The sequence below is a fragment of the Podarcis erhardii genome (genome assembly GCF_964252035.2).
Source record: "Podarcis erhardii genome assembly, chromosome: 9".
Taxonomy (NCBI): domain Eukaryota; kingdom Metazoa; phylum Chordata; class Lepidosauria; order Squamata; family Lacertidae; genus Podarcis; species Podarcis erhardii.
The window spans coordinates 23190429-23202725 of record NC_138512.1 but is presented as its reverse complement, the minus strand read 5'-3'; the positions used below and the strand labels follow the sequence as shown (position 1 = coordinate 23202725).

The 12297-nt window shown below is 44.8% G+C and overlaps 1 protein-coding gene across 2 annotated transcripts in view; it reads right to left on the bottom strand.

Annotated features, from left to right (window-relative positions):
- Positions 1 to 1322: 1322 nt before the first annotated feature.
- The window catches only part of MTMR7 (myotubularin related protein 7), a 38407-nt gene continuing 27432 nt past the window's right edge, over positions 1323 to 12297 (bottom strand). For both annotated transcript variants that reach the window (XM_081875785.1, XM_081875784.1), the window contains exons 11-14: positions 11790 to 11990; positions 9226 to 9357; positions 6237 to 6363; positions 1323 to 3930 (exon numbers count right to left, since the gene is read on the bottom strand). In XM_081875785.1, coding sequence (XP_081731911.1) covers positions 3565 to 3930; positions 6237 to 6363; positions 9226 to 9357; positions 11790 to 11990 — 826 coding nt within the window. In that variant the 3' untranslated portion in view covers positions 1323 to 3564. The remainder of the gene's footprint in view (positions 3931 to 6236; positions 6364 to 9225; positions 9358 to 11789; positions 11991 to 12297) is intronic.

Below are 12297 nucleotides of genomic sequence, written 5' to 3'. Positions count from 1 at the left end.
AAACATGCCCTTTGGGGCATAAGATTTTAGGGGCATTTTGAAAGAAACCAGCTTTGGGTAATATTGAACTAAGCTATAGAGACTCCACCCCCATCATTCAGCCTGGACACAGAGGTCCAGCTCCGGGGGCTTTCTGGTGGTTCCCTCCCTACGAGAAGTGAGGTTACAGGGAATCAGGCAGAGGGCCTTCTCGGTAGTGGCACCCGCCCTGTGGAACACCTCCCATCAGATGTCAAGGAGATAAACAACTACCTAACTTTTAGAAGACATCTGAAGGCAGCCCTGTTTAGGGAAGTTTTTAATGTTTGATGTTTTAAATATTCTATTCTGAACTGCCCAGAGTGGCTGGGGAAACCCAACCAGATGGGTGGGGTATAAATAAATTATTATTATTATTATTATTATTGAAATTAACAGATTAAGTTTTATTACCTTTTATTTAGGGTGGCATATACATATACCATTGGGGCTATTGAGAAACGATGTATCAGCATGTTGAAGGGAGCACAGGTTTGCGGGGAGAGCAGGAAGACAGAAAGCAACTTTATCTGCAAAGTAGGTTAGTGAGGACTGAGTAGCCATGAAATGCTGTTTATGGTGGAAGTGAAATTAAGAGGAAAGCACTGTATGGATATGTATATAATTTAAATCTGAAATTATATTTATTTTGGAATATATCAGTCGTTTTTGGTTTCCTCCTGGTCAATGGTGGACATATCAATTAAAATCAGTCTCTAACATTATTGAGCAGAACCATGCCATGCCATACCTAAGCTTTGGTTCTCCTTTAAACTTAACAGCATGTAGAGATGGAGCTTGAATTGGCACTTAAATAGCTTTACAGCTAAGAGTGGACAGTTTGGACATAAAGCATGCAGGTAAGACAAAATTTGCATGCTGCCTATTAATAGTCCAAAAGTTCTTAGCAGTTTGTCCAGGGTGTAAAAACAGATTATAGACCCACCTCCAATTTCACATTTCTCAGGGTGCATTAGGGTTTTTAAATTATATCTCTGCACCCCAACAGTGAGTCACTTGAGCACCCGACAGTGGAATAGTCAACCCCTTTGATCCACCCATTGGGAGGAGTTTAGTTCAAAAAGGTTCGAAGTCCACTGAACTAGTGCGGAGGAGTAGGGCTAGATTCCCCCTTACTTAAGCAGCTGATGGCAGGGTTAAGTGTCTTGAAAGAGTTAAGCAGTACACTTCTCTGGATTGCTGATTCAAAGAAATTGATGAGAGCACAAACATTTATTCTAAAAGAATATTTTGAATTTTCCAAAATTATAATAATCCTACATATAAACAGTAGAGTATAATAATTGTGCGTCCTTATGTATTTATTATTGAAATAACCTTCATTCAGGTAGTATAATGCAGCATTAAGACGATACAAAAACAAAACAAGCCATAATGTCTTAAATCAAGAGTTCAGGGATCCCAAGCAAAACCATCAGGAGTTGAGCGGCAAAACTAGACGTTAAAATATGCTGCACACATTTTACTAAGTGTTTTTCATATTTCAAACTCCTATATTTCTAGAAATACAGACAAGATGATATAGTATACAGTGTTACACTTGTTTTAAGTTCAGTTCCCTGATTTCACCTTTGCATCATCCGTATTTCATATGTGATTCCACAAACATGGCAGCTTCCATGCTTTCCAAGTTTTGAAAGAAACCATTCTATCCAGAAAAATCGTTAAGAATGTACATCAGGTATTCTTACGCATATGTTTTAGAAAGATGTACGATTCTAAAGTATGGAGCCGATTTCAAAACATGGAATGTTTAAAACCAACGTGAGTCATCTTGCTAGTTTCTGAATGTTGCTAGATGTGTTGCATCCCTACCAAGTTTTTTATCACTGAAGGCTGGCGCTATGAGTTTTGGGGACAGTGTTTGCTCCCAAAATTATGTCCCTTGTCCTACCCCCTCCCCACCCACTCCAGGAGTGAGCTACAGCCATTACCTTTACATAAGAAAAAGTGGCAGGAATCTACTCAGGGTCTGTGACTGCTGGGTTTTCTGCTACTAGTAACCAAAATCACTTAGTTTAACCAAACCCAACTAATCTGGATTATTGCAGTCCATTTACCTTATTGCAGCTCCATATACCTTAACAGGAACGATTTGGAATCAAGCCCCCTCCTGTTTGCATTGTCACACCCTCTTTGCCTGCATGACCACACCTTGAGTTCTTTTCCTGTTTTGTCGCTAGACTAAAACCAGGGTTTGACTGTTGTACGTACACGATAGCTAATCCAATATAAACTCTTGTTTCTGTAACATAATCGGGAACAAAATGTGGTTTGCGGGACATGCACAGGGAGGACGTCTTGTTGCACAGGCAGAGTTCAACTTGCGGGGCATTGAATACAGCCCAGTATCTTCCAAACTAGAAGTCAAAGATAGGCCTTAAGTACAGGGGTCCCATTAAGCAGCAATCATCTTCAAATCTCCCCCACCCCCAAAATGATATAAAAGCAGAGCTCTCAGAGACAGAAGTCTAGCAAAAGACATCAATCCCCATAAACAGCCTCTCTGCATTTACCTGGATTCACATCCCTTGCTGTCTCAGTGCTACAAACCCAACCAGAATGGACAGGGCATCTTTTATTATGCATGGGTACGTGACTTTGCATCCTTGATCGTGAAGCTGTTGTTACACATGGCTATACCTGGAACTAAAACTGGATCAGGGTCACTGTATTTAAGGAAACGTCTCCCTTAGAGGAAAGCAAAGAGAAGGCCCTTTGTTGATTTGAGCTACAACTTGATCTTTTGTTTTCTTCCTCTTCTGCAAAACTAAGGGGCAGGAAAGACTGGGGCTTCTGGGCCTGCTTGGCACAAGCTTATGGTCCTCCGCAGTACAGCCTTGCCTCAGTACTCCCCATCTGTAACATGGGGAAATGCTTTCTAAATACTTGGTCCTTTTAAGAATTTGCAGCAAGTGATTGGCATGCTGTCTGTGCCTAGACTCATCTTCTCATCACCTGCAAAGGCTGGGGCTGATGGCAGTTGTAATCCAAATTATCTGGAGGGCACCAAGTTTGAGGAAGGCTGGAATAAATCCAGGAACCTGGGAATGATTTTTTTTTTTTTTTACTATTTTAACTATAACTTTCTGAACGGATGGAGTAATGTTCTTCAAGAAGTGAACTTCTTTGTTCATCTGTATCCATAAAGTGCAAGCTGTTATTTTGCAGGAATGGTGAGGGCAGGTCATTGTTTTGTTTTGGCATGGCTTGCATCAACATGTTTTCTCGAAGCTTCTTTGGAGTGGTACTGCTGTCGACCAACTAAACACTAACCTAGAATTCTAAGTTAAATAGAAATTGTCCGTTCTGTATGGCTCTGTTAGTTATTAAAGGAAGATGAAGCAATCCCATAAATACATGACTGTTCTTAAATAGGAGAAGCTAAATATAAGAGGTTATTTTTCCAGTTAAGATTCTAGCTTACAACTATGTTACATCAGGACCTTAAGTGCACAACTCTATTTCTTTGGACTTTTCTCTCTTTCAACATGCAGTCATTTGTCACCTACTGGCTAACTCATTTCAGACAGTAAGACAAACAGCTTCGTCTGAATCGCGGTCTTTGGTGCTATCCTCGCTGGGCAAACATCCCCCTCCGCTTGGGGACCGGCAGCTCATGTCCTCCACACCTGACTCCTGATCACTGTTGGCAGAAAGATCTGGATCAGAGCTTTTCAGGTTATCTTGCGTAAGAATCAGGGCCGAGTCTTCTTCATCTCCCTGTGATGGACTCCGGGAGGAGAAGGATTTCAGATTGCCTGTGTAATCCTGGGGAGTGTTGGCGATGCTGTCATTGGAAGTAGAATGTCCAAAGTCGTTGCTTCCATTTCGTTGTTTTTGCTTTATCTCACCATTTTTCAATGGCCCGCTTGTAAGTTTGGCCAATCTCTGCAAGACAATAAACAGTTCATTCCTCGTTTTTCTATCTTTCAAAGCGTATATATCCCACTCTTCAGCAAGAAAATCTCCCAGAATTACTCACATATCAATAAAAATGACACAGTCCCTGCCCTGGCACCTCACAAAAGGAAAAGGGGACAGCAAGGGAAGAGGAAATATACATCCCATATTAACATTGTTATTATTTCCTATTATTATTTCTCAAGGGCCATCAAGGCCTTAAAATAAAGGAAACAAAACAACAACCAGCCCGTTTCCATCTTAACAGGTCAAAAAGGATGGGGAGGGGAAGAGTAAAGCAAGCAAACTTGGGCATGAAATTATTGGTGTTACAAGGCTCTTTATAAACATCAAAAATTTGGTGCCTGAGGTTGATTATTTTCCTCTTTTCTCCCCATCACTTTATCCTTTTGTGTCACATCTGTTGCTTTTCTTGATGTAAGTCACTCTAGGAGTCTTTGTGGATAGGGGGGAGTATAAATGCTTTGAACAAAAAAATCTAAATATGGAGACCCACATGAAATATAATGGATTGGATTGAGAGAGAATTGCCAATGGAATAGCAGAGGAGCAAGTTTTCCCCCTGGAGACTTAGGATATTGACTCGCACCATTCCCGCCCCATCCCCAGGCAAAACATCTTTTCTTAGCCTGAGAAAATGTGTTTTGATAAGGTCCACTTTTTGGAGGGTTCTCTTTCATCTTTGGAAGGTCATTCCTGACCCAAGTCTTCATTTTTTATTTTGACATAAATGTTTGGTACCAAGCTACTTAGAGGACTGCCTAAGCCCAACTGAACTTGCCAGGGATTTGAGGTCCCATTTGTGCAGTCTCCATAAAATAAGCGAAGGCTGGTGTATACAAAAGACAGTGCCTTTTCTGCAATGGCCCCATGTCTATGGAACACTCTCCCTCAAGATCAGCTCTCTCCTTAGTAGTAGTTAGGTGGACTCCAGAAACAATTTTTAATGAGAGAGTTTAACAGGCAGTAGTCTTACTGCTGGCTGCAACATATTGATCTGAAATGTTTTTACTGCTGGTATTACACCTCTGATTATGCTGTTTATATTTTATACAGTTTGTAATTGTTTTACATGTTATAAGTCACCATGGGGGAAATGTTTCATTTTAAATGACAGCTAATAAATACAATTTTATGGTGGGACAGGAGAGAGAGGATGGGAAATCATAATAAAAGCAAGACCTAAAAAAAAGTCTTCTGTCTCATCACTTTCAGGATCAGGGACTGTGAAGTATTTGGTACTATTTCGCTGGTACAATAAACACTGACAGACATTGGGAACAATCCATCCAAAGTCATAAAATTAGCTTTAGCTGGTGGTGGGGAGGGGAATGCAAGTGCTCCAGTCAAGAAAGGGAGATCTGCATGCTGGAGAAGCATCTCTGTATCTTCATAGTGATGGACTCAGTTTAGCTTGATGGACGCATCCCCATCTGGGACCACCAGCTGCATGCAACGCACACATGTTGAACTGGATCAAAGCTGGCCCACCACACTGACTTCAAGAAGCATAGTGAAATGTAGTGGTTATAGAGTGTTGACTAGGACCTGGGAGTTCAGGTTCAATGCCCTGTTCAACTCTGAAAGCTCCTTCACCGGACGAGTCCCAGTTTCTAAACCTAACCTCCCTCACAGGGCGGCTACAAAAATAAAACAGGGAGAAGGAGAACCGCATAGACCTTTGTTCCTTTGAGGAAAGGTGGGATTGTTGGCATCCATCATGAGAGAGAGAGAATGGCATGTGCCACTGGGGGTTATGTCAAACCACTGTGTTGGCTGCACCAAAGTGCAAGCCTGGGCAGTGTGGATAAGGGTCCTGGGCTGCCCAGACAAAAAGACCCCACTCTGGGCCTTACTGATGATATCCCACAAGGCAGAAGAGGTTTAAGATCAGAGTTTTCCTTCTCAATGGGTTACCATCCCAGGTTGACGAGTCCCATCTGCCCCCTCTATAGCACATGCAGAAACCACCTTATTGACCTTGGACCCACTATTGGTTTCGTCCTCCAGAGCCTGTCTTTGCATGCAGAGGAAGTCCCTATCTCATGGAAGGTTTGAGACCCATCGGCTACCCTCACCTGGTTTAGCCAACTAGTCGCATGCTGACAGCTTCTAGGAGCTACAGGTGGGAGCTGAGAGCAGGATGGGGACCAAAGGTGGACAAACTACCCCAGAAGGAGCATAACATGTCCCCCACCAGAGGGACTACCCCTGGCCCTAACACCCCAAAGGTGGGATAGAAATGTAATAAATAAATAAATAAATAAAGATGCCTCTTCCAAGACCAGTAGCTCTTCCTCCAACTGTTGTGTTTCTTCCTTCACTGCCAATAAGTACTCAGTAACAGACTGCCGAGGATGCAGCCCTTTTTCAAAGCGGTTGTACATTCCACTCCAGAATCTGGAAAACGAAAGAATGAAGTTGCAGGACTCACAAGGAAATCCAGTACATGCCTATTCAGGAGTATGTCCCACAGAGTTCAATGGAGGTAACGTCTACCTAAATGAGTACAATATCGCTTTTTAAGGCCCAGCGCAGACCTCTATGCTAGCGGTCGGCAACCTGTGGCCCATGAAGACTGTTTTACTGGCCCACGAGCTGCCCCTGAACTGAGCTGCCCACTCAGCGAGTCCCCCACACTCTGCGCTAAACCAGCGCAGCGTGGAAATTCGCCGAGCGGCACCGTAAATCGCGTCTGCGCATGTCCAGACGCTGAAAATTGCTTCTGCGCAGGTGCAATTTTTGGTGTCTGGGCATGAGCAGGAGCAATTTCTGGCACCGCGGACATGCGCAGACACGATTTCTGGCATCACACTGCGCCAGTCCAGCCCACGGACGATCTCCGTGGGAGTGATCCAGCCCATGGCCAGTAAACCTTGCCCACCCCTGTTCTATGCTATACTAGGCACAAGTTTAATAAGGGGGGAAGTTCCTCAAATTTCAAGTTGGCATGTGAAAATCCTTGCCTGCCTTCTTCTATCTAGCGGCTAATTTTAACATGGAAATCTGCAAAGCCATGCAGCTCAAATATATATTCCTGGATTTCTGAGACTTTTCTGTTTGGGAAAGTGACACATTTCAGCATGAAGCAGCTGTCGAGCAATCAATATTTCACAAATTGCTGCAAGCACAAGATCCCTGAAACAAGGAGCGTGCTGCAGTGAGAAGGAACACCTGATGTATAGGCAGATGTTTCTTCACATAACCCTGAGATGCTGGTTCCCCCCGTGACCTACTCTTGTTTACTCTGTCACTGTCACAGACCTCATCTACATGACAGTTCCCTGGTTAGCCTGAAAACAGTCTCAGAGAAGGTGGGGTATACCGTAAAGACATGTTGTGGACTACTTGGGTTAGACTTATCTGCCCTGTTGTCCAGTTCCTCTGGTTACATGCAACCAAACGTCGGTTGCGTGCACATAAGCAGATCAGTGCAGGGTTAAGTAACAGTCAGAGGTGGATTCAGAATAGAGCTGTTTAGAAAGGGCTTGTGAAGCTATTTTAAGAGGCTCTGTAATGCTGTAAGTTCTAATGATAGCGCTAAGTGGATTCCCGTCAACACAACCACCCCTTTCCCAAATCTATAGCAGTTCAGTTTAATTCTCAAGAGGCAATGTTAGCTTAAGATCAACTTTTAAAAAACAATTTCTTCGGGGAACAAAGCAATCAGAACAATAAAACAGCACACTCCGTAAAGGAAACCAATGAGAGATCTTGATTTTTACCATTTGCATTTGTACATAACAGATTTTCAGCTTTTGAATTGTAGCCATAATAAAAATTATTTGTAAAGTTCCATAAATATAATTTTAGGGGACTGGATGTGCTCGTTCCAGTGTCAGCGATCCTCACAGCACATCAGGGTAAAAACTGCAGCCCCATTAGGCATTTGGTATCCATAGCTACCAAACGTGTGAAGGGACCAGAGAGTACATGTGGGGCTAGCCCCCCTCCCACTGACTCTGCCATGCATGCCAGCCCCACCAGCTGCATGATTTGCATCAGTTTGAAGGGCACTGCTTCTGGACATGTCAGTTTCCAACATGAGGACAGGACCTCTGATTAACCAAGCTTTCCCATCCCTGTGGAGGAAATCTTATGTGCTGAGGAGGGCCCCTCGTCAGACTGCTGGTAATGACTCATCAGCTTGTAGGTGTGCCCACCACATGCAGTAACAAGTCTTGTGCCTTTCAGCTGACCCCTTCATGTGGTTGGTGTTCATGGGTACCAAATGCCTCAGCAGGGCCCGTCTATGCTGCAGAAGGCCTTCTCGGTAGTTGCGCCTGCCCTGTGGAGCGCCCTCCCATCAGATGTCAAAGAGATAAAAAATCATAAGACTTCTGGCAGCTCTGAAGGCAGCCCTGTTTCAGGAAGCTTTTAATGTTTGATGTTCCGGTGTGTTACTTTATACTTTATTGGAAGCTGCCCAGAGTGGCTGGGGCAACCAGGTCAGGCAGGATACAAGAAATTTGTTGTTGTTGTTGTTGTTGTTGTTGTTGTTGTTGTTGTTGTTGTTATTCCACAGGACCATAGAAAATATATATAAACTCTAGCTTTGGGAGTGGGGGGGGGGTAAGAAAAACAAACTTGAAAATGAGCAAAAAAATCTAGGAATATATGTAAGTGGCCATTTGGGAAGGAAGTCCTACACAGGCACATTTGACTTTAAAAGTGAGAACTTCAATTATTATTATTAATTTGTTTGTTTGTGCCCCGGCTATCTGACTGGGCTGGACCAGCCACTCTGGGCAGCTTCCAACATGTATAAAAACATAGTAAAACATTAAACCTCAAAAAGCTTCCTTATACAGGGTTACATATACAGGAGAGAGAGAGAGAGAGAGAGAGGGAGAGAGAGAGATGATGATGATGACGACATATATATTCAATATAACTTAAGGATGATATTTGCTGGAAGATGTTAGAAATCAAACCACAGGATATCTGCCACATAAGCAAGGTGCATGCCTATAGCCTTGCTACCAAGCCCAACATTGGTGCTGATGGGAACAGGTGCTTTTAGAACAGATATCCTAATACAAATTTGTTTCAGGACTGGGCATTGACATTATTTCTGGGAATAATCCAGCGATACAAGTGAAGAGTCTATTTAGCAAGAAACTCGACATGGCTTTATGTCTCCTAAACGGAACATTATCACATTATTCATACACCTGGGAATGAAACCTGGGAAACGAACAGCAGCATTTTGTGCTAACATTTTCTGTTAAGAGAACACCCAGTGGCAAGATTGTCACTTACTTGTAGATAATATGGCAGGGTGCGGACTGTGGGTGCAGGGTCCGATTATGGTCTTCCCTGTACAGCGGATTCACATAATCTGCCCGATTCTTCCACAAGTGAGCCCAAAGTGAGTAAGTCCGCTCTTGAATCCTGTGAGTTGATTTGAAAGACAAGTCCCATGAATACAAGCCCAAGCCAAAATACGCTGGTGGAAGTAGGTTAAGAGAGCAGGTGTTTAGTTAAGAAGGCTAGAATTCAAACGCTCTGGACTGGGTATTCTTTGATTCAAGCTCCCCTATTCCGAATAGAGAGGGGTTAGAGGAGGGGTGGAGAACCTCAATCCCTGGGGCCAAAAGTGGCCCACTAAGCCTCACTTCCCAGCACTTCCAAGGCACATCTCCTTCCCAGGCTGCAGTCTTCAGTGGCCCTCGAGTGCTTCTGTCTGGATTGAATGTGTCCTTGGCCTATGATCTGGCTTCTTGCTTACTTGAGTGGAAAGGGTGGGGTGGGGGGGGGACGCATGCGCACACGTTTTTCACATAGAAGCTGCTACCTTTTGCATGGCTGACATGCAGCCTACCGCACAAAGCTGCACCTGTTGTTCAGTCCACTTTTGTCCTGGGCCTGCTCACTTCTTGAATACAGAGTAAGCTTTCCCACGCGATATGTCCAGGCACTGTCAGGCAAGGAATGCCACAGTTAGGAATTAACTCAAGTGTTTCCCAAACAGCTGCTTTTGGACTACAATTCCCATCATCCCTGACCACCGGTCTTTCTAGTTAGGGATGGTGGGATTTGTAGCCCAAAAACAGCTGGACACCCAAGTTTGGGAAACAATGATGTTGCCAAAAGTGCACTTACAAGTTAGGAAAAGGCGGGGCCATCAGTCCTATGTCTCTCAGCTACACCTAGGTGTGCACCCGATGAGGCAGTTGCTGCAACGGAGAGGCCCCTCCCTTGAACCTGGCTTACATATCTGTCATGGGACTGCCAGAGAATGCCATTGAGGAGCGGGAACAGTCAGAGGGAGATAGACAGGAAGTGTTGGATGGGGAAGAGGGGGAGAGCCAGGAGGCGGAAAGGCTCTCCAATGCTGAAGCAAAGCTCCAGCACCACACAGGAAGTTCAGGCACAGACAGTGAGGCTGTGCCTGTTCCGTCTGCCCAGGAGAGGAGAGAGTTAAAGAGGAGGGGGGAGAGACGTCACATGAAACTTCCCCGCCTTTTCTGTTGGAGGAGAAGCAGGCAAAGGCCACTCCCCGAATCTGAACCGGGTGATTCAGATGCATGATTGTAATGTGCTGCTTGAACATATGTAAAATAAAGGTAAAGGGACCCCTGAACAATAGGTACAGTCGTGGCCAACTCTGGGGTTACGGCGTTCATCTCGCTTTATTGGCCGAGGGAGCCGGCGTACAGCTTCCGGGTCATGTGGCCAGCATGACTAAGCTGCTTCTGGCGAACCAGAGCTGTGCACGAAAACGCCATTTAGCTTCCCACCGGAGTGGTACCTATTTATCTACTTGCACTTTGATGTGCTTTTGAACTACTAGGTTGGCAGGAGCAGGGACTGAGCAACGGGAGCTCACCCCATTGTGGGGATCCGAACCACCGACCTTCTGATAGGCAAGTCCTAGGCTCTGTGGTTTATCCCACACTGTAAATATCTCTGAGTGAGCAGAGGTGCTTATTGCGAAGAGCATACACAAGCCATCACAGTATTTCCCCTATCCGAGCTGCACACAAGTAGGCGAAGACTCTGCCTGTGTGTAACCTTCTGCTCCTCCCTCTTCAATCCTCTTCTGGTCCTGGGAATCAGTGGAGCAGGACTGAAGGGGGCAGGAGGAGTGGGTGTTGAAGCCCTTGACTCTACACCAGCCTGGCCTCTCTCTTCCTCCCCTGCACCTGGTCTTCACTCTCCAAACCTGCAGATTCTCCTGCCTCTGACTCTTGCCTCCTGGCTGTTACAGGTTCCTTTCTTCCACATCAGTCTCCAACCCCCTTCTGCCGGTGCCCACTCGTCAGTGTCCGGCCAGTCCCTGACCCAAGGGAATGAAGCCCTTGAATTGAAAAATGTTGCTCACCCCTAGGCTAGACGGTACATTCAACTCCAAATCAAAGCCAATGAATAAAGGTGATATAGCAGGGGTGGGAAACCTGTGTCCCTTCAATTCCTATTAGCCAGGCTGGCAGGGGTGGATGGGAGCAGGACTCCAACATCACTGGAGGTAAGCCACAGCAGTGCAACAGGCCTAGGACTGTAGCAAGCTTGAGTCGTTTGAAGTCCAAGTCATGGCAAAACACAGGTCCTTTCTGTTCTCAAAAAAGTCATGTTATGAGACTTCCATCCTTGACCACTGGCTGTGCAGACTGGGGCTGATAGGAGTTGTAGTCCAAAAGATAATGGAGTTAACTAGGGAGGAAAGCCTAATATAACTTGTAGAACTAGGAAGTGGAGGGCAAAAGATTTTCATGGGCAAGTCTGCCCTTTCCAGTCCCCCATTCATCTAAATGAAATACAGCTCTCAAGGAGTGAATGGCCTACTGTGCATACGTATCATTTAAGTGGCAAGCATGCCTTACTTCAGCTCTCGCCTTTCCTTCTGACAGTTGCACAGGAAGTTCCCAAACTGGCACGAACAGATGTGATGCTGTATGTGGATTAGGAACCTTTCGTTGAATTCAAAGGCACAAGGAAATTGTTCCATAAGCTGCCAAACACACTCGATGAACTGATCAATAACTGGAGAGATCTCCTTTGGGTCTCCGTCTAAATTGCCATACCTAAAAACAATCCCAAAATGAAAAGTTAATTCATAGCAAATGATCCTTTTAAATGAATGACACCCTGCACCATTGCAAGCCCAGTTCTAAACTTCAATTTAAATACAGTGGTGCCCCGCAAGACGAATGCCTCGCAAGACGAAAAACCTGCTAGACGAAAGGGTTTTCCGATTTGGAGGCGCTTTGCAAAACGAATTTCCCTATGGGCTTGCTTCGCAAGACGAAATGTCTTGCGAGTTTTTCCGACTTTTTTTTCCTCCCCCCCGCCTTTTTCTAAGCCGCTAAGCCGCTTATCTGCTTATCCGCT